Source organism: Neltuma alba, unplaced genomic scaffold (genome assembly GCF_004799145.2).
Source record: "Neltuma alba isolate B1F8T4 unplaced genomic scaffold, ASM479914v2 tig00005573_pilon, whole genome shotgun sequence".
Taxonomy (NCBI): domain Eukaryota; kingdom Viridiplantae; phylum Streptophyta; class Magnoliopsida; order Fabales; family Fabaceae; genus Neltuma; species Neltuma alba.
The window spans coordinates 567-25999 of record NW_021634161.1 but is presented as its reverse complement, the minus strand read 5'-3'; the positions used below and the strand labels follow the sequence as shown (position 1 = coordinate 25999).

Genomic DNA, 25433 nt, shown 5'->3' with positions numbered 1-25433 from the left:
AGGGCCAAGGTTTCCCAAACTAACAGCAACTTTAGGAGGCAGACAGATTAAATCCTCACGGCAGATGGGAGAAATTTCAAACAGAAAATGTATATTTATAGTTGTAGTTATTACTCTTGGGATCATGAGAAACAAGTTGCTTGTCGTGACGACTCCTTACTGGAGCAACTTTTCCTACAAATTCCACAAATTTCACACCATGACTTCGATTGGAGAAAAAGAAGTCAATACCTTGATCCATCTGCTTTATTCTTATAGCACTAGCAGCTGCACCATGCTTCAGAATCAGCTGTTCCAAATAAAGAAAGTTCTCCTATGTGTAACATGTTGGCGAAGTTGCACAGCAGCAACCCATTGATCAGGGTTAGCCTGGATCCTAGAACAAGATTCACACATATGCTCTTGCTGCACGTACTCAATAGGATAAGACTGTTCAAGAATTGCCCCATTCAGAACCTCTTTCTGAACTTTGACCTTGACTTTTATCCTCTTGGAGTGGGGCTCAGTCCATATAAATTCAGCATGTATCAGCCTTACTTTATTGGAAGCGAAGTTTCTTTTCAGCTTATTCAAACAGAATGTCAGCAGCTCCTTCGATTCTAATTGTGCTTTGATCCAAGTTCTTGGAGGCTGCAGGTAGCTATCACACTCAGGACAGTGTACTAGGATTAGATGCTTCAGTAATCCTTCAGTGATATCAACTTCTGAACGTAAACACTTCACACACATATTGGCAGCATTTGGCTGCATGGGAATTCCACATTTGCAACACAAAACACTACCAATGGTCTGATGAACCATGAACATACCAGCATCTTCTGCCATGCCTGATGGTTGTAACATGGTAGTGCAAGAAGTCGATGATATCAAAAGTTGTCCTGCTCAAAAGAGGGGAGGAAGGAAAATACATGAGTATGCACATGCGAAATAGATGGAGAACAACAGTTTAGAAAATTCATAGTATGAAAAAAAATTAAAATATGGGGAGAAAAGTAACCAAAAAAAAAAAGACATACCATGCCAAAAGCATTTTTCATTCTAACAGACAAAAATTGACTAGCATCACTAATGACCGACCAAAAAGCTATTTCTAATATTATATACTCAAAAATCAGATTTCCCCAGTGTTAGCTGGATGAAAGAAAGAGGAAAAAATTGGGTATAAATTATACAATACGTTAACCAGATGCACTCTCCCAACAGCAGTCAGTCAAAGAAACTTTTTCATCTAGAATTGTCAAATAGCGAAATAAGGCAAAAAGCAACACAAAGCTACTCGATTAATTTGCAAGACCACATATGTCGAGCCTCACATGATCATCATAAGATCAAATATGTCAATTGCTTCAATTGAACATGATTTGATTAGTTAAATACATCTGCAAGTGCTCTAAATTTCGTGTTTAAAGTACGGGTACATTACATTCATCCCCGACTCTTATTGCCTTAATACTTGAAGCTCTAAGCATATTTGATTTTCGATTTATTATAACGTAACAACTCACTGTTTTTCAATAAAATAACTCATAATTTGAACCTTTCATTTACTAATCAATACAAATGAAAATAATATGCACAAGCCCGCTCTTCTACTTCCCCAGTTCCCCCTTATCCCACGATCTTCTTATCTCTGATATTAATGAAAGGTTAAAAAAAAAAAAAGCAAATACACATATAAGTTTTTGGAGGATTAGAATCAGATTTCCAAGCTTATATAAGCATATACCCACTGCATGATACTAGATAAATTATAAATACCTAAAAGATTTGGAAAGAAACATAGATACCTTTAAACCCAACCATATGTATAAATGACACAGCAAGCAAACAAACTAAACTAAAAAGGTCTATTATCTTTTTCGTCCTGTCTTATCGTTCATCATGCATGCCCAGATAAACGAGTCTTGGACATAAATTGAAATAATCCAAAAGCATTTTTTGATAGCAAAAATATTATTTGAGAAGGAAAAAAGACACAAAAATGGAGGGCAAGGAATCTTCCCAAACAAGGAAAAATATCTGAAAAACATTAGGTAACAAGAGCTTGGCAGTCGCTGACGCAGTCTAGAATCAGAAACTCGTCTAACCCATAATTTTACAATCCGTAAAGAATCGACATAAGGAATTCACATCATGGAGCCATAAACTCAACACGATTGGATAACGGCGGCTTCTACCCTCGATAAGAGTTCAGAAATATGAAGAAATAAATAAGAAGGAAAATACAGAAAATAAAGCTAAGAGAGACGAACTTACGATGCAGGAAAGACGGGGATGCGAGGCGGAAGAGGAGTTAGGAAAGGTTAGGAGCTGGGCTTAGTTATACCAAGTCGTTATTGTCGGTTTGGCGGGTCGGCCGCCACTTGATCAAAACTTGGACTGTTTTTTTTTTATTACATGATTATATCTGAGAATAAAAAGGCTATTGGTTTGCTGGGCCGATTAAATTGTTAATTTGCGATTGAAATTCAGTCCTTAAAACGGATTGGGGGCCGAATACGAGCTCAGATAACCAAGCCCGCCGGTCCAGCCCGTTTCTTCTTCTTCACTGAAAAGGTCCCCTGGTGCGACTCGCGACTTGCTGGCGTTCAGCCGATGAGAGGAGGTAGGTAGGGGCGACGCTAAACGCCAATGATGATATGAGGCAGTGAGCTCTGGCCTCGGGTTGTGGAAGATGAAAGTAGAGCTGGGAATGCGGGCGACGGTGCGGATACGGGCCAGCCCATGCGGCTAAGCGGTGCGGGCTGAAGTAGCCCGCACTTTGGCGGCTGGCGGCTAGCCCGCCGGCCCGCCTAACTTTTTTTTTTAAAAAAAATTATTACTTGTATAGGACTTAGTTTGTAACAATTGGATTTGGGTTTTAAACTTAAGTAATGAGTTATAATAAAATAATGTGAGGATTAATTTATAATTTGAGAAGATATTTTAGAAAAACTAACACATATTTTTTCTAAATAATTAATTTGACTATTTTTCTTATCCAATTAATTAAGTAGATCTTTTATGTTGTATTACATATGAAACTTGATAGAAGATGTAAATATGAAATTTGAGGTTAAAATCCTCCAATTATGTTGTATAACATATTGAAATTATATAAAAATTAGATTTAAAAAAAGCGGCTAGCCCCCAACTGGCAGCTAGCCCGCGGCGGAGCGGGTTGAAAACGGTGCGTGGAGTAGCCCCACTTGGCAGGCTGGCATTTTGCCACCCGAGCCCGCCATTTTTGGCGGGTTGGCTGGCCTGGGCCCGCGGGCCCAGTATTACCAGCTCTAGATGAAAGTGAAGGGTTAGGGTTGGGTTCGGAAAGGCGCAAGTTTGGTAAGAAGAAAAAATGTGTGAAAATTTTTTAAAAAAAAAGGAAAAAAAAAGAAAAAAAAGATTATAAAATTTTAATAAAAAATATAAAATGAAAGAGATAAATTAATCTTTTTTTTTTCTCTCGTACCAAACGAATTCCTAAGAGGAAATGTTGCAATTTGCAAGCCTGAAAAATGTTGACGGGAATAGTTTTCTGAAGATTCTTTGACAAAATGTTTAGCAGAGAAATGATGTTGAAGACATTAAAGGGAATGGGATTGAAGCCCTATAAACCTTGATCACCGATAGTGGAAACCAACTTATACTTGATCATCATATCAAGTCTTGAGTTTAATGGTGAAAGTATGATATTAGAGTGATTGCAAGTACTTGACATATTTATACATCCTAAGGCTGAAAAGTACTTGGTAACCATAAGATTTAAATAATATGGCTCTTAATGGACCTGTAAGCATATATTTGCTGGAACATTAATCATGGTAGTGCTCTTGACAAAGTCTACCTATATGAGAGTGAAGTGGGGCCGCTTCTAGGAATCTAAGGACTTGACTCTAAAAACTTTTCATGAAAAGGATACAGACACGAGGCCATAAACGTGTCATTTTAAGTGGCATACAGTGGTTTGAGATTTCAGCGTGAGTCATGCATACTTGTTCATACGGGATAATGGTTTGTCAAAACTTAGTCTAACAGATTATTTCGAATGGGTGAACCATGTCTTGCTAAGTAAAGGTTTAAATCCTTGAGATACTCTTGTTGAAACATGAGAATTTCAAAGTGATAAGAGTTTGGATATTTTAAAAATGGTGGGGGATTGTTGGAATATTTTAAAATGAAAGATGTGTTTTTGAAAAGTATGTCCTTATATAAATCTTTTAAATTAATAAATTTATATGAGGGGTTATGTCTTCATATAAATTAATAAATTTATTTGAAGGGTTGTATTCTGATATAAATTAATATATTTTTATGAGGGGTTATGTCTTCATATAAATTAATATATTTATATGAAGGGTTATGTAGGAATTACAATACTAAAAGACTCTACATATTAAATACATTGTATTTATTTAAATTATCTTGGTTCACAAACCAATATATGGTTGTGACTTTTTATTTAATAAGGTATTATAAAGGTATTTCTTCAAGGCATCATTCCATAGTCTATATAAACCCCTCACCACCATTCATTTGGATAAATACAACACATACACCATAATCAAACTCACTGCCTTTGTCTTTGAGTGCATGCAGAGATAGAGTCAAATTATCACTTTGTAAAGGCCATTGTTATCTTTGTTTGAATCTTGAAAGTACAATCCATATTCAAGAATCTTCATTGTATTTTGAAAGAAATTCACCGAGTATTCCAACTTTGCATCCTATAAGATAGGAGTAGGTGGGGTGAATAAGCTTAAAAGAAAGTACTGTCAATATTTTGAAGACATCATGCACTACTTTCTTTTTTATCTCTTTTTCTTATATTCTTCAGAAACCATTCCCACCAACAAAAAATGAGAGGGGAGACGATGCGTTTTGAAGATTGAAGAGATGGCAAAAATTACAAAAATAAATAAATAAATAAAATGGGTTAGCTCACCAACTCTAAGAGTTAGCCCACTGTGAGTTCAGTTTTGACGATCACGGACTTAAAAAAATTTTTTAAAATAGTCTCAATTTTTATCAATTCACCTACTAGTTCTTGACGAGTTGACAAGTTAAGCCCACAAGCTTAACCCATATTACGAGCTCTACTTGGATGATTGGTGAGAATGAGAATGATTAGATGTGTGATAGAAAAACCCTATATCTTTAGAAAATGAAATATGATCTTATGTGTTATATAAGTTAATTCCCAATAACATAAATAAATGTTGTTTATGGGACGAGACAATCGTATCCTAATCATGTCTTGATAATAGAGATGGGATAGGACTATGCAAATGGTTATTCGGTTTGATTTTGGTTTAGAATCGAAATAACCGATCATGAAATTAGAACATTTTTAAGCACCGAACCGAACTTCTATCACTAATCGAATAGAAACCTAACCAAAATATTTTGGTTCAGTCGGTTGGTTTATTCGATTAATGCTACTAACTTTTTTTCGTGTTTAAACCTGGCATAAAATCCCAAGTTTGAGGGAGATAAAGTGGTAAGCACACCACAGTAGTAGAGATTGTAGAGAAGAACCAGGAGTGTCAATATGAAGATGAAATGGAGAAGAAAAGTGGAGACGAAGCAGCAAGTAGAGACACTACAAGAATAAGAGCAAAAGCATCAGTATATTGTTTTTGAAGAGAGAGAGAGGAGGCGCTACTGTGACAATAATGAATAGTACGAGAGTGTGAGGCAAATGGCACTCTACTTGAGATCAATGAGCAAGAAGATGATGGTATTGTTTTGAAATTGAGAGGACACCGGGAGGAGGCTGTGACGAGAGAGAATGAGGGATGATGAGCTATCTTACATTAGCTTAGGGTTTGAGATATATTTGGTTGGGTTAGAAGCATACTTTGGGCCTATTAGTTGATGGCTAACTTAGTTTCATATTATATATAATATTATATACCTTAGCAAAAAAAATGTATACACACACATATTTTGGTTTTTCGGTTTTAAACTAAATTTTTTCTTATAAACCGAACACCGAAATTTAATAAAAATAAAAACCGAATCGAAACCAAACACTAAAATAACCTAACCAAAAAATTGAAAATATATTCGGTTATTTGGTTATCAGTTTCGGTTTGGTTTTGCTCATTCCTAGATGGGATGACCTTTTCGTCCTATCCCATTTGAGACAAAATAGAAGCATCCCATTTATTATTTTAATTTGTTTTGAATTTTTATTTCAACACTGCGTTTATTTAGAGCCTAAACACTTAGTAAAAATTATCCTAAAAATAGAAAAAAATTGAGTAAAATTTGACAGTAATAAAAAATTAATAAAGTTAAATGTTTCTTTTTGAAAGACAAAAGATATATAAACTCAAAATATTTTCTAAAAAACATCATATAACCCATTAAAATAACTTATAAATTATAGACAGCATAATCATAAAAAATTATAATATGATTATATTGAAAATAAGTAAAATAAATATAAGATATTAATTTACTTTGTTTCTCAAATTTATAATTTTTTCTCAAACTATTTTTATTGATTGTTGCATGAAGGATAATTACAGTACACATTATTAAAAATGGTATTCTAAGAGACCCGATACACATTTGTTGTAGATAACTATTTTAATTTTTTTAATATTCATTAATTATTGATTTAATTCTTTATATTACCTCGGATTCTAAGTATAATATCTAATTTATAATATAATTTGTACTACAAACTATAATTACACTACAAACTATATTTAATATTTAGTGGCTACATTGGGAGATGGTGGGCTTGTTTGTGAAGGTGTTTGAAAATACTTGTAAGCACGTTTTACATAAATTGAGATAAAATTTTTATCACATACTGATCTCGTATTTTGTAAATTATAATTAAAAAATTATTTATAAACTATTCTAAATAGACTCGGTGTTACAAAGAAACAAGTATAGCTGGAATACGGGCCAACCGCGGGTTGCGGGTCAGCCTGCGCACAACCCGCGGGTTATGCAGTGCAGGTTGGAGCAGCCCGCATTTTGGCAGGCTGGAAAAGTCCCAACCCTAACCCGCCATAGCGGGTTGGCGGGCCAGCCCGCCACCTTTTTTTTTTATTCTTAATTTTTAAATCTTATTTTTATTTAATTTTTAAACTAATAAATGGTAATCCAAAATTTCAAAAGTAATCACAAGTATAAATTATATTTAACCACATTTAAAATAGTCAATATAAATATAAAACAATATATTACAAATATTTTACATGACTAACATTCAACATCAACTTATCAAGTGATAAATTTTATAATTTTTTTATACAAATGTCATGTTTGATACAAAACACTATCTCTTAATAAATTAGAAGTGCATTTATCTAACTTTTTTTAAAGTTCATTCACCATATTTTTCTAAAATACTTTTTTTCTATAATAAATATTATCTTATATTTGATTGTAGTTATTAAATTTTTGCTACAAATATGGTATGCTTATTTTTAAAAAATATTTGTTGTTTACATATGTATTATGTAACATGAAAATTGAGATGTAAATGAGCGAAGAAAAATTTCAAATATAATAATACATTATTTATATGAAAAAAAAAAAAAAAAAAAAGGTGGCGGGTTAGGTGGGTCAGCCCGCCAACTCGCGGGCTACCCCGCCACAGCCTGCGGGTTATGCGGTGCGGGCTAGAATAACCCACATTTTGGCAGGCTGGCAAAATGTCAACCCTAACCCGCTCTTTTATGGTGAGTTAGCGGGCTAGCCCGCAGGTCCCAACCCATATTCCCGGCTCTAGAAACAAGAGATTTCAGATTCTGAGTATGTGGAGTCGGGGACCAGGTCATGCACAAAAGACCTTTGGTTTAGTTTTGAGGAAATCGCAGTAGTCGCATTGAGGGATTTTGTTTTTCCGGACTCAGAATTCAGAATGCAAGATTTGGGCCATGGCGTTGCAAGTCGGCCCAGTTCAATGCACACCAAACTTGCTCCAAGCATCAAAACAAGCCATTTCGTTGGGTCTCTTGGACTTGCCAAATTGAAAACTCACTCGTGCGTATTTATTAATTTATGTCTAAAATTTTGATTAATTACTGTGACACCTATCGTCTGACATGAGATGAAATACTACCTCCAGCCCTTAATATAAAATCTAATTAATTAATTTTAAAAAAATTAAAAAATTTTAAAAATTACTTAATTATAACATGTTATATAATTTCTCTAAAATACTTATATATGTCTAGGGCTGCACATGGGCAGGGCTGGGCAGGGCAAACCCCTTGCCCGATGCCCAGTCTGAAAGATGAGCGGGCTGCGTTTTGCAGCCCGCTGCCCAGCCTTGCTCAGTAGAAGCCCTAACCATTTTGGACAGGGCAAGGACGGGCTGGGCAGGGCGGGCTTTTTAAGCCCAGTGTAATGACACTATGCCTTATATCATATGTAGAAAAAAAATTCAATTATCGTGTTTTGAGACAAGTGAGAGGAAAAAAATTATCACGAATGAGTCTATCACTCATATATATCTATAAGGCCTATGTAGTCTTGTTCTTCAACTTTCAATTTCTTATGGGAGGTAAAAAAAAAATATTTAATAATTAAAACATTTAATAATCAAGCTAAATCAGTGGTTCAATTCCTTAGTTTATTCATATAGTTGGCAGATTCTAATAATCATGTGAAAGCACAAAATTTGAAAGGTGGTTTTATTTTTCTTTTTTTTTTTGTTTTAAAAAATTGGATGTAAGAGAAAAAGAAGGAAATTTGACTTGGAGTAATTTAGCATATTGAATCTTATATTTTGATATTTAGCTCTTTTATATAATTATAATTTTACGTTCCTTTCATTTTTTTTTACTAATTTTACCTAATTTTTTTGGCCAAAACAAAAGAGATAATTGCTTAAAATAATATTATCTTCTATATATAATTATATATTTTTTCGGACAGGGCCAAATGGGCAGGGCAGCATACCCTGCCCATGGCCCTGCCCTGCCCGTGAATCAGCCCAGCCCGAAGATGCCCATTTTTGTTTGGGCAGCTTTTTATTAGGCTGGGCTGGGCGCTTTTCTTGCGGGCTCGGGCGGGCTTATTGGGCATGCGGGCCTCATGCACACCCCTATATATGTCGTTAGATTATATATCAATTTATAAGCCGACCAAATTAGTTTTGGAAAAAAAAATATAGATATAATATTTCAAAGTAATTTATTTAATTTATTTAATTTTTTCAAATTAATCAACATATACTATACTAAAGACCAGAGGTTGTATTCAAGATTAATATGATTTCCTTCAAATCATAAGAAATTGAGACAACCCTTAGAAACACGAGATTAGATATGATCCATATGTGTTGCTGATAAAAGAGTACTCTATCAATGCTTAGTTGTCTTAAAAGGTAACGCCACCCATTACTCTTAGATAAGATCCCAAATTTAAATTTGATATTGACATATTTTTATGTACATATGTCTAATTCTATTATATAAATAAAAATAAAGTTCCTATTGATACGAAGTATTGAAAATAAGGAATAAAAATTAAAATTGGAATTGAAAAAACATATTAAATGAGTGTCATGAGAGATTTTTTGTTATGTGGGATTAAACAAATTTATGTTTGTAGGATTGGGAAATACCATGAGAGAGGTGGTATTCTTCAATCCTATCTCCATGGGTTTACCTAATCCCATGTAACAAACAATTACTTATGTTAAATACTTTTTTAATGATTTTTTTCAATTACAATTTCATTTCCTATCCTTTATTTTTAATATTTTGTTTTTTTTTGGCCATATTTTTAATACTTTGTTTAAAGAGTACTCTACAATGTATAGTTTTATCCTTGGGTATGATGTGTGCGCGGGTTCTCCCCACATCTAATGCAAATTTGTGACCCATCACGCATTACCCAAATATCTTAATCACTCTCACCACCTCTCATATATGAATATATGATGCACACATTGCTTTGTTCTTATTTTTAAAGCAGAAAGAGTATGTGTTTTATTTAGTTTTATTTATAAGTCATAGTATTAAATTTTTCTTAGTAAGTGAGAAATATGTTAAAAGTAACTTATAAATAGAATCACTCCTATCATGTTTCACTGGAATAAATAAAACTTTAAGTCCTGTTAATTCTATCTTAAAATTTAATAATTTTTTAATTTTATTCATATTTAATATATAATGCATTCCCAAAGCATGAAATCTACGCAATATTAAAATTATATATTTATATAAAAATTTTAATAATGTGAGTTATAAATAATAATAATAATAATAATAAAGAAAATTTCTTTCTCTATTTTATGATCAGGATTCCAGGAACAAAGGACCAAAGGAGGGCTTGTGCTCTTGCCAGAATGGTAGATTCTTAAACGACTATTTCACGTACTGTCAAACTGTTGACATTCTCCAAACTGACATTAGTCCGCTGATTCATAGCTTCCCTCTTTGATTCTTTGAATTGATTACAATAACTCTTCTGAAATAATATGAAGCCCTAACTTAAAAATAGATTGCTTTAATCACACTTAGAACAAGCCTTCTTCCATTGAGGCGTCTTCTCAGTCCAACGCCATCCCTTCCAATTTACTCTTCCTTTTCATCCTCTTATTCTCAGATCTGCTCATCTTGTTCCTTTCCTCCACCTTCTATTCATCCTCATGCACTCCCAGTTTTTCCGCTTCCACTGCCACCGTTACTGTGTCTGCACCCCATCCTTCCGACGACCTCCCGCCGGAATTCTTATATTTCACTTCTGGTCAACGGCTCCCGCTTGGCTTTAATCGTAATTTCGACTCCAACACCCACCATTCACCCTCCAGTCGGCAACGCTTGCACCCTCTTCCCGGCCGAGCTCCGCCGCATCATGTCGTTCCAAGTCAATGGCTCCTGCCCAGACGACGAGCTCCTCGCCGGCTGTGAGCCATATCCCCGCCGCCGCCGGGTAACTCCGTCGAACCCCTTCCTCCGCCATCCAGCCTATTGTCCACCCCGTCCGATTCCTCAGTGTGGTCTGGACTGCCTAAACCTGCAAAGGCTACGAATGCCTGATCAACTGGAAAACACAAAAGGGCTTCGACGACTGCAACGGCCGGGAGAAGCACCAGTGGACCTCCACGAAATCCACCAGCCTCGATTTAACCATCGACGACGTTCTCAGAACCCATAAGCTGGGGTCGATTTGGATCGGCCGGGCTGGACATGGGAGGCGGAGCGGCGTCATTCGCGGTGAGAATGAGAGAAAGAAACGTGACAATGGTGGCGACATCGAAGAACCTGAACGGACCTTTCAATAACTTCATAGCTTCTCGAGGGGTGGTTCCACTGTACATGAACATACCGCAGAGGCTTCCATTCTGCCATAACACGCTGGACATTGTTGACGTTCTGAGCAACTGTATCCCAGAGACGCTGCTTCACTTCTTCTTGTTCGATATATACAGAGTTCTGAGGCCAAGCGGGTTGCTATGGTTGGATCATTTCTTCTGCGTTGGAGAGCAGATGAAGGAGGTGTATGAGCCGATGATAATGAGCGTTGGGTTCAAGAAGGTGAAGTGGCTGGTGACGGGAAAGAAGCTCGATCGGGAACCGGAGATGAAGTAGATATATCTCTTGGCTTTGTTGGGGAAGCCATTGAACAATTGTTGGTGATTTTACTGCTGCCAGATAGGAGTCACATCTCATTGTTTTCTTCATTCTTTGAGTCTAAAAGATATATTGTCTAGTCCTCCGGTCCACGTATGAGATCTAGTTTACACCACAAACAAACTAATGTCTAGATCTTAGAAGCAGAGGGTAGTAATATTTTTCATGCACATTACTGTAGATTGTTTTATTTTATTTTATTTTTATTATGATATGATTAGGGGCGACATCGACGCAATATCTGTTTGAATAAAATATTTTACTGTGTTATGACTCTTTAATTTTGTGTGTGTTTGTTAATCATTGATTTCTTTTTAATTTAGAAAGTACGTTATTGATGATTCATAAATAGTAAATTCCAGACATCATTGGTCGGGTCAAATCTGTTTCCATATAGCATTGCCACTTTTTTCCTTACCCGATCACTTGTGATCTGTCTGTATAAAGCCTATAAAGATTTCGCTGAAACAATCTGAACCTCCGTGTTCCCAATCAACCCTCTTTTACGATCCGACGTTGTCTTCGTCGTGATCGTTGTCTCTCTTGCACCCCATACTGCTTCCTTCCTCGTCACCTGATCAGTCGATTTCCTGAATCTTCCTCCGCTGCTTCTCCGTCCTAATTTTCTTCTGCGTCGTTTATGTCGAAGATTTCTCTCCATTCGCAAGTTTTCGGAACCCATCGCACGGCACTTTGGCGTTCAAATCTTCCTCTTATTTCTTCAAATGCAACGCGTATGATTAAACCATCGCAGATCGAGCTCCGGACAGAAGAGTCAGGACTCAGGAGTTGAATCGGTTCGTTGTGATGTAGCATTCGGATGTCCCCCCCCCCAAAAAAAATCCTCGGAAAAGGAGGAGAGTAATCAGGAGTTGAATCAGTTTCATGATTTTCTGAAATGCCTGCGAAGACGCCCGTGAAGATGGAGAAAGCACAGGAGCATATTAAGTGGAATGAAGCTACATCGTCCTCCGCCTCTCCTTTTTCTTCTTCTTCATCTTCGTCTTCCTCCTCGTCACCGTCGTCTTCACCGGACGACAGAGAGTATAAGGTGAGGGACGTTAATGACCGGTTGAGATCGTCGGGAAGTTGGTTCCAATGGTTAAAGCACGAAAATTTTAGTCACAGAAGCTTCCTCAGTGGCATCAGTGGTTTCTGCGAAGACCTTGTCATTCATCCTAGCAGCAGGTTCGGGAATCCCTCTTCCTTCGACCAAACTTAGTTACTTTATTTGGGACTGAAAAACGTAATCAGTTAATTATAGCTTTTCAGAAAATTATTTCAGGATAAATTTTAATATTGCAAAGTATAATGTAATACCCAATTAACTAATTTGAATAGATTAAAAATGTTAATTGAATTAGTTTATACTATATTTTTTCCCTAAAATACTCTCATCATTTTCTTTAATTTCATCATTCTCTCTCCTACTTTATTATTGTTGAAGGAATATTAATAGAGTTAATTTAAAAAAATTGATAAATATGTGGAATAAATATTATATATATAACTAGTATCAACTCTCAAATTAAGTCATACATTAAGAATTAGAGGACTATATCCCTAAAATATAGCTGATACTTAATAGAATGATAATTGAAAATATTTATTACATTTAGTTTTTTATATACAGTATATTAAGTTCTCCAATTGCATATAGTCATGTTAATGTATTTTTGAAATATTAGCATTTAATTAACAGTATTTAATTATAAATCACATGGAAAAAAATAAAATACATGCTCATATATGATTGGAGAACATGACATAATAGATATAAGAAATTTGACCTAATTATTTCCCAATGATAATATACACACCCCTACTGTGATGATTTATTATATATATTCTTTTTGAATGGAAATGAATTAATCTTTTGAAAGAAGGAACCTTCATTATCAAAAATATCATCAACATTAATATTTTTTTTTGAATGAGACTTGTGTACTATATAATTTAAACTAGCAAAGTTACAACCTATGAAGCACTAGAAATAAGACAAGTAAAAGATCCCTCATCAGCCACTGCCTATTGATTAGGAGGTGAAGGTTAATCAAGAATGCAAAAATTGCCCTCCAAACTATGAGCTAATTTAGCTAAGTAGTTCGTCATCCATATGTACTCACTCTTGGAGAAGATCAACTTGTTATCTCTAGAGTAACTTCTATCTCTTGAGCAACGGCCCTTCCACTCAGCACTATCAAATCACTAAGGCCGACTTTCGTCCATGCTCGACGGATATGACAAAACTTAACATGCCAGTCCCTATAAATTAAAGTTCTAGCTTCATCAATGATGTGCCTAAAAAGATGTTCATAATCACGCCCTCTAGCAATCAAGATAATAGCATCAATATAATTAGAAAAGACCACAAGTTTTCTTATACTCCTTAGCCCAACATATATGGAGGCACATTAAATAAATATGGCATGTGAGTTTTATTGTAATCAAAATATTGTTTATTTATCGTTATATAATAAATATTATTTTATATATATTAATAATATATTCTATTATTTCCCAAAATTTTTGAAAGAGTCAGGTTTACAGCTGTCAACACATAAGATAAATAATATTAAAATAAAATGAATGATCTTTTTAATAGTGTAGTATGGGTGTTTTTTAATTACAGAAAAGAAGATCGTGGAAGATAGAATAATCGAACTCTCTAAGTATATGAATCCCATTTGACTCGTGCAGTACTATACATGCATGCTGAGTACTTTTTTTTTTTTTTTGGGTCAAAGGCACTTTGAGTTGATAGGGGAAGTTTGAAATATTTAGGGTTAAGTAATTCGTTTTCATTTGGCCGATAAGCACAAAGCAATTGAGCACTTTGAATAATTATATATATGATATAGACATTAATTATGATGGCTTTAAGCTGATGTTTACGATAAATAAGCTAATTAATATCGTTAAATGCTCACCGGTCGAGTGGTTTAGGGGAACAGAATAATTTGATGCATTAACATTGAGCTATTGAGTGATTTTTATCAACATGCTTCTCTGTTTTAATATCTGCATTTGATCGTTTGGCCATTTAAGTGCTTGTTTGGCGCTGCTTAGAACCTATTGTTTGGAACATAATGGAGGTAAGTAGGTAAAGACAGACTTGTCTTGGTTTATGTGAACATACTCATAAGTATTTAACATAGGGTTTGTTTGGAACAACTTATAAACAGTTTTTTAATGATGATTTACAGCATATGAAATAAGTATGTGAGAGAAGTTTTGTCTTGACTTATATGAAACGTGCTTGTGAATAAGTTCAATCGTGATGCCAAACAAGGCCATAAACAACTCCAAACAAGCCCTTAATATAAACACTTTCACATAGGTGAAGGCAAAACTCTGATAACATGTTTACCTTATATTCCGTAAATCATAATTGAATAGCTACTTTTCAAAGCTCCAATCACTATTTCAAACAAGTCCTAAATTGATCACTTGCTAGGCAGTTCTTTGTCAGCTTCTTGAGAGGGAAGCATAGTATGCAATATACAAGATTTGGCCAAATTTGATGCATCTCAGAAAAGTATATTTGTAAATTTTGATTTCATAATTAAATTGATCACATGGCAGGTGGTATGGTGTATGGACAAAATTCATATTGTTATGGGCAGTGTATTCATCCTTCTTCACCTCTATGGAGTTTGGATTCTTTCGTGGATTGCCGCAGGATCTCATCGTTGTGGACATTATTATACAAATAGTCTTCCTTGTAGATATTGTTTTGCAGTTCTTTGTCGCTTATAGGGACACTCACACCTATCGTATGGTTTACAAGCCAGCCCCTATTGCTATGCGGTCAGTTTCTACATCCTTTCTATATGACGCTTTGTAATTCATTATTATGGATGATTAAATCCTTCTAAGAATCAAACAATTAAGTTATTAATTATTATTATCATATAATAATTATACCAATTCATATGCTTCTTAGGGTTCCAGTTAATTTAACTTTCTTGTTAATACTTTGGCCAATCAGTCAAGCATTATATTTAAATTAAATTTATATTTAATCCCTCCATCCTAATTTACAAGGAACAAATACTTACTTTCTTAATACCAAGGCAAATAAATTAATTTAGTTCAAAATTTTAAGTAGGCAAATTTTACTCCAATAATATCCTTAAGGAAATTAATGTACAGAAAATATAAGACAATATTTTAGAAGGGTGTAAATGGAAAAAGTTAATAAATGCTTTAAATAAAAGAAAACTCTTCTTATAATACGGAACAAAATTACACATCTATTTATTGGAAACGGAGGGAGTATTATCATAAAAATATAAAATATAAATATTTATATAATTGATTTATTAACTTTTTGTACATATGCAAGTCCGTTTACAAAGTCATTGCTATGCGAATTATTTAATTAATTAAAATTTAAATGATAAATATAAAACTAAAACCAATATAATCATTGTTTGTTTATGTAGACTTTCTGACTAACTAGAAGACAAGCCTAAATTATTACAATCAATAATGCAACCTTACTTTATAAAAATAAAGATTCTTGACAAAAGTAAAAGCACAAAAAGTTAAAGTAACAACTGGCTAAAAGCAAAAACATGCCTCACATTTATATTTAAAGCAAACCTATTATGACATAAAGTAGATGCCATAGCAGACATAATGATGAAAGAATATTTGTTGAGTCAGTAGTATTTTCATATAGGCTCATGATCTGTGTTGAGATCAGTGTAATCATTGTTCAATTCACTTGAGATGGCACATTGTTAATGACCTAATATAGAAATTTTCTCTTACAAAAAAATAAAAATTGTATAAGTACATCATTTCATGTATTTCACTGAATTCCCTAAGATGCTATAAAAGATGTAATGAAGAATCTTGTTCCCCAACCTCGCATGGCAAAATAATCCTTGCATTTTAAACTAATAAAATTTCAATGCCGAAGTAAAGCGGGAAGGCATGGATATAAGGGAGTAGAATGGAGTTTAGCATTGAAAACTCTGCTGCTATGTGTTACCATCCTTATTCGTTGAGCATGCATTTGTTAAAGTTGACTCGATTTCCTTTTCTTGTCCATGCAGGTATATAAAATCTGGCTTCGTCATAGATATTCTAGGATGTTTGCCTTGGGACTTGCTTTACAAGGTCCTGTTTCGGCTGCATTAAACCTAAATTTCTTGAGTAATAGTACAGCAACTGTTTGATGTCTGCCAATTTAATCCAATGGAATGTATGATGGCATATTATATGAGTAAAATGACAGACTTCGAGAGGAACACTTTACTAAGGTGACAAATAGGTCTGATTCCCCCTCTCCCCACGGCCCATAAAAAAAAAAAGAAGAAGAAGAAGAAGAAAAAGGTTTCAATCAAGCTTGCTTTATCTAATGTTGTCGCATTTCTCGAAAGGATAATGGAAATTTCCTTTTGTTCTCTGTAAGTTGACTGCAGCGGTACACGAAGCAGTAACATTGTCTCCTGTAATTTGTCTTCTTGTACCGAACCTTTTTTGGAAGCCAATTAGATTCACAAAATGTCAGTATGTCGGGTCCTCGCACCCAAGTGTGTAAATAGTTATGTCTGCAGCACTTTTGCGTGAGAGCTATCGAAAGTTATTTATATTTCACAATTTTCTAATGTTTATGTGTTACTGTGCAACTTACTATGCAACTCCTTTTGCATGACATTTGATACATTTCTGTTGGCTGTGGTTTGAGATATCAGCTTGACCAAATTGCCTAAAGTATTTTAATAGATGAAAACAAATTGCACTAGATGTCTTCATGCCTTTCCTTATGATATCTTGTTTTGTAGATTCTGCTTACTATTAAAGAACTTCTATGTAATGGCACTTGGTTTCTTCTTCTAGTCACTAGGATAAAGCTTTAATGGACAGGCTTCTGGCAGAAGAGAGGAAGTAAGGTACTTTTTGTGGATAAGATTATACCGGGTGCGCAAAGTCAACGATTTTTTCCAGCAGTTGGAAAAGGATATTCGGATAAATTACATGTTTACTAGGATTCTGAAACTTCTGGCAGTTGAGATGTACTGCACTCACATAGCTGCCTGTATCTTCTACTATTTGGCCACCACGCTACCTCCTTCCCAAGAGGGCTACACGTGGATTGGAAGTCTAAAGCTAGGTGACTATAGTTATTCACATTTCAGAGATATTGATTTCGGGAAACGTTACATAACTTCCTCATATTTCTCTATTGTTACGATGGCTACTGTTGGTAAGTTACACTATTTAATCAGAAAGCAAGATGTTTTTCATTCTGTCTATCATCATTAATTACAGAATCATTGGTCATGATCATTTCAGCGTCAATGCTTTGTTATACTAATTTGGTCATAGTCAGTTCGCTTTAATGCTTTGCTAAACTAGGCACCAACACCTCTGCTTTTTCCATACACAGTCTCAAGCCACTGTGACTGGTAATAAATCATATTGCATATTAAGGATTTGGTGAATCTGGCAATCTTTATTTGAATATGCTGATGGTTCATGTCAATTTAGAAGTGAAATGGATTCATTCAATTTGGTAGAGATGCCCTTGTTTATTGGTTTATGATTTTAATTTTAAACTCTATTTTCCTTTTGATGGACTGCTCTATAATTCTGGAGCTTTGTGAGATGGTGTCCTAGGTGTTCTGAGAACCAAAAGAAAAATTTGCTTGATCTTATAAGACCATTAAGCACACTATCCAAAGATTGCCAACTTATGCTTTTGTCCCATACGAGGACTGAAGGTAATCCGACATAGCTGGCAATTGGTGATGTTTTTCAAGTTTAGTTATCGTTTGGCCTGTGAATATTAGCAGAACCTGGTAAACTATTGACGAGATGGTGATATTCTCTTTGCTTCATATGCCACTCCAGGAATCTTTTTGTCTTTAATCCCGTTTTCGAATTCTGTACTATTTTTCCTGTCTTTAATGGTCTTCTCAATGGAAATTGTTTGTAATTTAAAAAATGATGAAAGACCTTTATTTCTTCCACAGGATATGGAGATATACATGCGGTCAATATGAGGGAAATGATATTTGTAATGATATTTGTGCCATTTGACATGGTTATTGGTGCTTATTTGATTGGTAACATCACAGCATTAATAGTAAAAGGATCAAAGACCGAAAAGTTTAGGGACAAAATGAAGGATCTCATGAAGTATATGAACAGAAACAGACTAGGAACGGACATCCGTGAACAAATAAAAGGCTATGTGTCGTTACAGTATGAGAGTAGATATGCTGAATCAGCTGTCGTTCAAGAACTACCCATTTCTATTCGAGCAAAGGTAATAGGAGGAGGCAAGGCCTTCAACCGAATTTATGTATTGAGGGTGGAAATTAAAATAACCATTGGAAAATTTCTTTCTTATAGTAATAACCATTGGAAGGGGGGTTGGATTAGTGTAATTATGAAACGTGGCCACATACATGATCACATTTTTTTCGTATCACTCTCTTTTTGAAGGCTTTGTATATTGATCTTTTTTGCTTTATCATATACGAGTCAGATTTCTCTGCTAGTCTGAGCTATTTTATGGCAACTTATAGAGACATGACTTCTTGCTCCCGAAAATTTGGCTCAACAGAATGACCTGATTCCTTTTTGCAGATATCCCAGACGTTATATTTGCCCTAAATTGAAAAAGTTTCTCTGTTTAAGGGCTGCTCTTCAGAATTTATCGATCAGTTTGTAAGTATTATTTTCTTTTTGGATAGAAGCCAAGCACGTGAGTATAAAATATTTATCTTCTGGCAAAAACGAGAATATAAAATATTATCAATATATTGGCATTCTTTCCCTTCTAATATGATCATCCATGACCATGAACAGCATAAATTAGGTGTCTTTCTCTCATATGATTTACTTCTGAAACTGACGGCAACAATACTTCATAGCTCCACCGTTTTTCCTTGTTCCATAAATAGTAACAGGAAACATGACTTTCTCGGCTTGGTTCCCAACAAGGAGGAAAGGGGGAATATCATGCTACATCCCCTAACAAGCATGAGTTTGAAGTACTAATCCCATCCTCAGGGGACAATGAATAATAATAGCCTGTGGGCCAAATGCTTATTTTCTTTGTAAAACTGCGTACCCATTTATTCAAATTTGAACTCTTATAATCCAGGTTGAACTTACTGCGTGGTAAAAACAATTGCTAGTGGGTCTATAGTGCAGAATGAATGTGACTAGTCCTGCATCCATGGGATGTTGAAGGTCCATAACTCTGATCCTTTTGATCTTTCGGGTTATTCGGCTCCATGAAGAATTCTTTCTCCCAGGAGAAGTGATAATGCAATATGGAAGTGTTGTAGACCAACTATACTTTGTCTGTCATGGTGTGCTGGTATAACTATGTATTTCCAAAGTCAGTAGTTTAAATCTGTTTTTTTTTTTTTTTGCAACTTTCTTTGGTCTTCCTTATTTTTAATGTTTGTATTTATAGCTTCTAAATCATTTAATCTGGAGACACAAAAATTTAGACATGTGAAAGCTTGACTCTCATGATTTACTTGTTTATGTGGCATCAGCTAATAAATCATTTTGTAAACATCTTGCAAATGTGCATTACGTCCTTAGTTGGTCTTTCAAACCATATTGCTTTCAATTTTTTTTTAAAAAAAACTTCTCTGGAGATGAATTTCAACAAGACATATTTTGCTGAATACCATAAGTTGTCTATGTGCAGGAGGAAGTAGGTACATGTAAAGATGGATCTGAAGAGACAGTTTCCCTTCTACAATCTTACAGTGTATTTGGAGAAATATCTGTTCTTTGTAACATTCCTCAGCCATATACTGTTCGGGTTTGTGAGCTATTTAGGCTTCTGCGGCTTGATAAACAATCATTCACAAATATTCTTGACGTTTACTTATATGATGGAAGGAAAGTATTGAACAACCTTCCAGAGGTACAGGCTGTTTTATATTCTAGAAGTGATGCATTTATTTGAAGCTCATAGAATTACTAATTTCTGTTCTTTAGACAAGTAAATATCACACAAGTGTTTTTGGTTGTAAATATTACTCCTCCGGTTCTTAGGGAGTGTTTGGCAATCCCAAAAAGTGCTTCTCAGAAGAACTTTTTCACAAAACGAGACAAACTCCTCCATATATTTACTTTATAAACCGTAAAAACACTTCTGAAATCATGGTTTGGTTTCCATCCAAACACCATCTTAATATAAGATCCATTTAATTAATTTGATTAGATTAAAGAAGTTAGATAAATTAGTTAATTATAAAAATGTGACGCGTTTTCCCTAAATATCATAATAATCTTTTTAATACTCCATCTTTCTCTTCTACTTGATTATGGTTGAGGGAGTATTTCTAGAGGTAATTTAAAGAAAATTGATAAATATGAAAAATGGGTCTTATATTTAGGATCAAAATCAACTTAATAATTGAGTCCTATATTAAGGACCGGAGGAGTACCAAATTTGTAGGGGAAAGAATCTTTTCGTGATAAGCAATTGGGGTCAGACATTACTCTTCATATCGGCAAGCAAGAAGCTGAACTAGCTCTAAAGGTCAATAGTGCAGCTTTTTCAAGGGGATCTGTATCAGCTAAAAGGTTTGGTTCGATCTGGAGCTGATCCAAACAAGACTGATTATGATGGAAGGTCGCCCTTGGTGAGGAACTCACTACTCACTAATATTTCTTGTAATTGATAAGTTTGTTTCTCAACTTGCTATGGTGTTTGACGGTATTATGGGAGTAGACACGTCAGCGGTGTTTATAAATTTTTCTGGGGAATCCACTCCTTTTTCTAAACAAGTGACCTAACGACTTGGCCAACTTGATGGTTGGGGCAACGAATACATAGACATATACATTCATAAATGTGTATATATATTAAATTGAGTTGGCCAGTCATGTTAGCTAGTTCTTTGCTATCAAGTTTTTAAACACAAACATAAGAGAAAGAAAATTATAGAAAGGCAAGTCACTCAATGTTATTATACTACCTCCAGTCCTTAATATAAGATCTCATTTGACTTTTATTTTGGTTCTAAATATAAGACCCTAATCCATTTTGTCTCTCATATTTATACAATTTTTTTTCAATATAATCCTTTTAATAATTATAGTTTAAGCCAACACACTTGATTAGTAAGGATATTTTAGAAAAGACAACACATATTTATTATAAATAACTAACTTAACTTATTTTCTTAATCTCTTCAAATTAGTCAACTAGCTCTTATAATTAAGACCGAAGGTAGTATAAAAGATTTTCATTTGTCATCTTTATTTGAGGATTTGATGGCAGACACTTCAAATTTGCTTCCAACTTTGGTCTTCATGTCAATTGTACTTGAGAAAATTGTGATGGCTGTGATTTTGTCTTTGGCAATTTGGCAGCCTTGTGAAATTCATTGCTGCCCATTTATTTGAATAAAAATCCTTTTGAGGAATTTGTATGAGAATAAGTTCTGCAATTTACTGCTTCTTGCCGTATATGAAACACAAGTCTGTTCACAGTAAAATTGGTTGCTCCTCCGATTCAGTTATAGTAGTTTGCTCATTGCGCCTGATTGCTTGTAATTGACTCTTCTGAGCAAAAGCATCCCAACATTCTGTTGTAAAAAAATATCTTTCTTCTATGATCTATATTTTATTTTATTTTATTTCATTTTTTGTGCCATAACATCTTGCAGCATCTAGAGGATATGAAGATATCACACATTTCCTTATTCAGGAAGGCGTAGATGTCAATATTAGAGGTAATTGTCTGAATTGTCAAATAATCTTGGGAGAAAAGTTTGGAACAAGTTTCCTATATGTTGCTATTGTATTCTCTTATAAAAAAATTATATGCATAAATAAATAAAAAAGGAATCCCACAAAAAGAAACTTGAAGTTATTAAATCCCAAATCAAGTTTAGTAACAACACTCTAGTAGGTTTTGACAATACTGGAATTACAAATAACAAAATATTTTTGCAGAAATTCTTTATTTGGGATGCAGCAATTTCAAACTTTTTTTTGTAAGATTTTCTCTAAGTAAAAAGTGTCCTGTTTAAGTTGGAAACATTATAGCAAACACTTACAAAATGGCACTATTGGTTCGTCCTTCTTGTTATCGCTGTAGTTCTGACATACTGAAGATATTTGATGTGGAAAAAACTTACAGATAACTTTAGGAATACACCATTGCTTGAGGCCGTAAAGAATGGACATAATCGAGTTGCTTCCTTACTTGTTAACGAAGGGGCCTCGATGAAGATAGACAATGCGGGTAGTTTTCTTTGTACAGTTGTTGCAAGGGGTGATTCAGATTATCTTAAAAGGCTATTATCTTACGGAATGGATCCTAACTCAAAAGATTATGATTACCGATCCCCTCTTCATGTTGCTGCTGCCGAAGGTCTATACTTCATGGCAAAGTTGCTATTGGGTGCTGGGGCTAGTGTTTTCACCAAAGATAGGTGCAGTTGAATAACTCATTTTGCATTTTTATGCTAACTTGACTTGCATATACAAGCTGGGACTTGCGAGCCATACCTTTTCTACTTGAGAAAATTGGAAAAAAAAAGAACAGTTCTTGGTGTTTATTTAGAAGGCTGGACATAGAGGTTTTCAGAAACATAACTTCTTCATGAAAATGGAACCAAAAGTTAAAACTAGGTTATTTTTTGTTGCTCTGCAGATGGGGAATACCCCACTTGACGAGGCCACTATGAGTGGGAATAAAAATACGGTGAAGCTACTGGAAGATGCAAAGTCTGCTCAATTGTTGGAATTCCCAAATCGTTCTTCAGATTCTGCTAGTACTCACTTAATATCACTATTCTGTTTATATTGTACAAATTACACTTCATAAAAAATGTTTACGGACTTGTTTTACAACAGTTTAAATGTTGGGGTACTTGGTTTCTTGACATGATACTAAACCATAGTAAAATAGTTGACACATTGTCCCCTGTGGCATTAAAGATTTGTGTCTGGCTCAGTTTCACCCCTCGCATGTGTGGATCATTAGGGACAAGAAAATGAGTTGATCCTCTCAAGGAAAAGTAAGTCACAACAAACATGTTGAAGCAATAGTATTGATGGAGAAAATTTAGGAAAATGAATGGGAGAAGATTAGATGGAGGAAAGGAAGACTTCCTTCTTAAAAGAAATCTGTTGGCTTGATAGACTCAACCCCTATTTATAGGAGTCAGAGAAGGATCTACATTTAGTACAACATTTTTGACTGCCATCTACCAACATTTATTCTTTCTAGTTAACATCTACTGTATTTAAGACCATTCTAGAAAATAGATTCAAGATATTGACCTAAAAGGTTAAACATGGTTCATGGGCTCCAAAACTAACAGATCATGAACTTCAAGACTGAGCCAGAACAAAAATTTATTCTAGCCAGACATATATATTATGAGAAAGCATTTGAAATGTCACACAAATCCAAGTTTTCAGCTGCACTTATGAGGGCCACAAATTAAGTGCTATTCTGTGTTAACCCGAATCATAAAATGCAAATATAAATCGTCTAAACTGGGGATAACCATTGCAGTTTAAACTCTTTGCTAGTAAATACACAGATCACATAGTTGTGAAGGATGTTTCAATGCCAATCTGCACTAGAAAAAAACTTGTTTTGCTTTCGTTTTCCTGATGTCTATAGCTAACAGATGAGGAAAACAGATTCCGACTTGATATGGACCATCTTCTTTTTTAAGAAATAAAATAAAATCTGAAGTTTTCTTTACCCTTTTACAGATAAAATGCACCCAATAAAGTGCACAACTTACCCTTGGAAGACAAAGTCCAAATGAGGGTTTTGCAGATTACTTATCTCCAGTGATAAAGATCTTCTTCAACATAAATATTCTATTTCATTGTAAATATTTCTCAGGCTACCATACGGCACAGGTAAAAATTAAGGAACACTTGATACATGCTCGGACCTAGTCAGAAGAAAACTCGTCCTCAGTGTTTGCCAACAACAAAGAAAAAAGGTTTTACTGTATGTTAATGATTTCATAGTTATACAACTCCATTCTTCATTGACCATATGAATAAGGATAGAAGGGCAAAGTGATTTCTAGTATGCTTGGTTTCATGTTGAAAATCATCAAAACCATTGGTTTTAGTGATTTCCAATATAAAACGAAACACTCACTTAGATCACAGAAGTTAAAGCTACATGACCGAGGTTATTGTAGTAGTCAATGTTGACGATATGAAAGCCAGTTTCTTGAATCTTACATATTCTTCAACCACACAATTAAGGTTGACTTATGTGTTGAATTTGTCGGAAGTGTTGTTGGGCCTGGACATTTGCAGATGCAGCAGCTTCTTCTTCCCCAGAATCTGCAGTGAATTGTGAGTCAGAAGTAGCGGGGAGAGAAGTTGACCTACGGACTTCATTACGAAGCTCAAGAGAGGGAAGCATGAACAAAGAAGAAGTCCTCCTAATCTGATATTCATGGCTGATTGATTGATTAATTGAAGGATTTTGATTTTTTGGAAATTGGGTTCAAACCCTTTTTTGCTTTTATTGATACATGTGAGAAGGATGGTTTATTTATAGCCTATGTAGAGCCTTAGGAACTAAGGAAGCGTCTCAGTAACTGGGAACTGAAAACTAGTCAAGCCTACAGCAATTGACTTAGGACATATCCACCACCTACTCCACAAGTAAGTGTGCAGTGTTCAAAGAACTTGAAGAACAAGTCAAAAAGGAAAAAGGTGAATAGGATCATGCTAATTTTGGATTATTAGATATTTAATATTTTATGCAAGATATGTTGATGACTGCATCAGAAATAATGACAATTATAATGAATTAATTATAAGCAGCAAGAAATTCCCTCCATCGCGACGTGGCCA

The 25433-nt window shown here is 34.7% G+C and overlaps 1 protein-coding gene and 2 pseudogenes across 1 annotated transcript; 2 read left to right on the top strand and 1 right to left on the bottom strand.

The window, feature by feature from the left end:
• Positions 1–3: 3 nt before the first annotated feature.
• On the bottom strand, positions 4–2081 carry LOC114748028 (60S ribosomal export protein NMD3-like; the record flags this gene model as incomplete). The annotated part of the gene is given in 4 exon segments (XM_028936385.1): positions 4–78; positions 80–303; positions 306–878; positions 1788–2081. Coding segments are annotated over 4 exon segments (888 nt in total), but the record flags the coding sequence as incomplete, so codon positions are not given.
• A 176-nt stretch (positions 2082–2257) lies between these two features.
• On the top strand, positions 2258–11796 carry LOC114748027 (uncharacterized; annotated as a pseudogene).
• A 690-nt stretch (positions 11797–12486) lies between these two features.
• On the top strand, positions 12487–24798 carry LOC114748029 (potassium channel SKOR-like; annotated as a pseudogene).
• Positions 24799–25433: the final 635 nt, after the last annotated feature.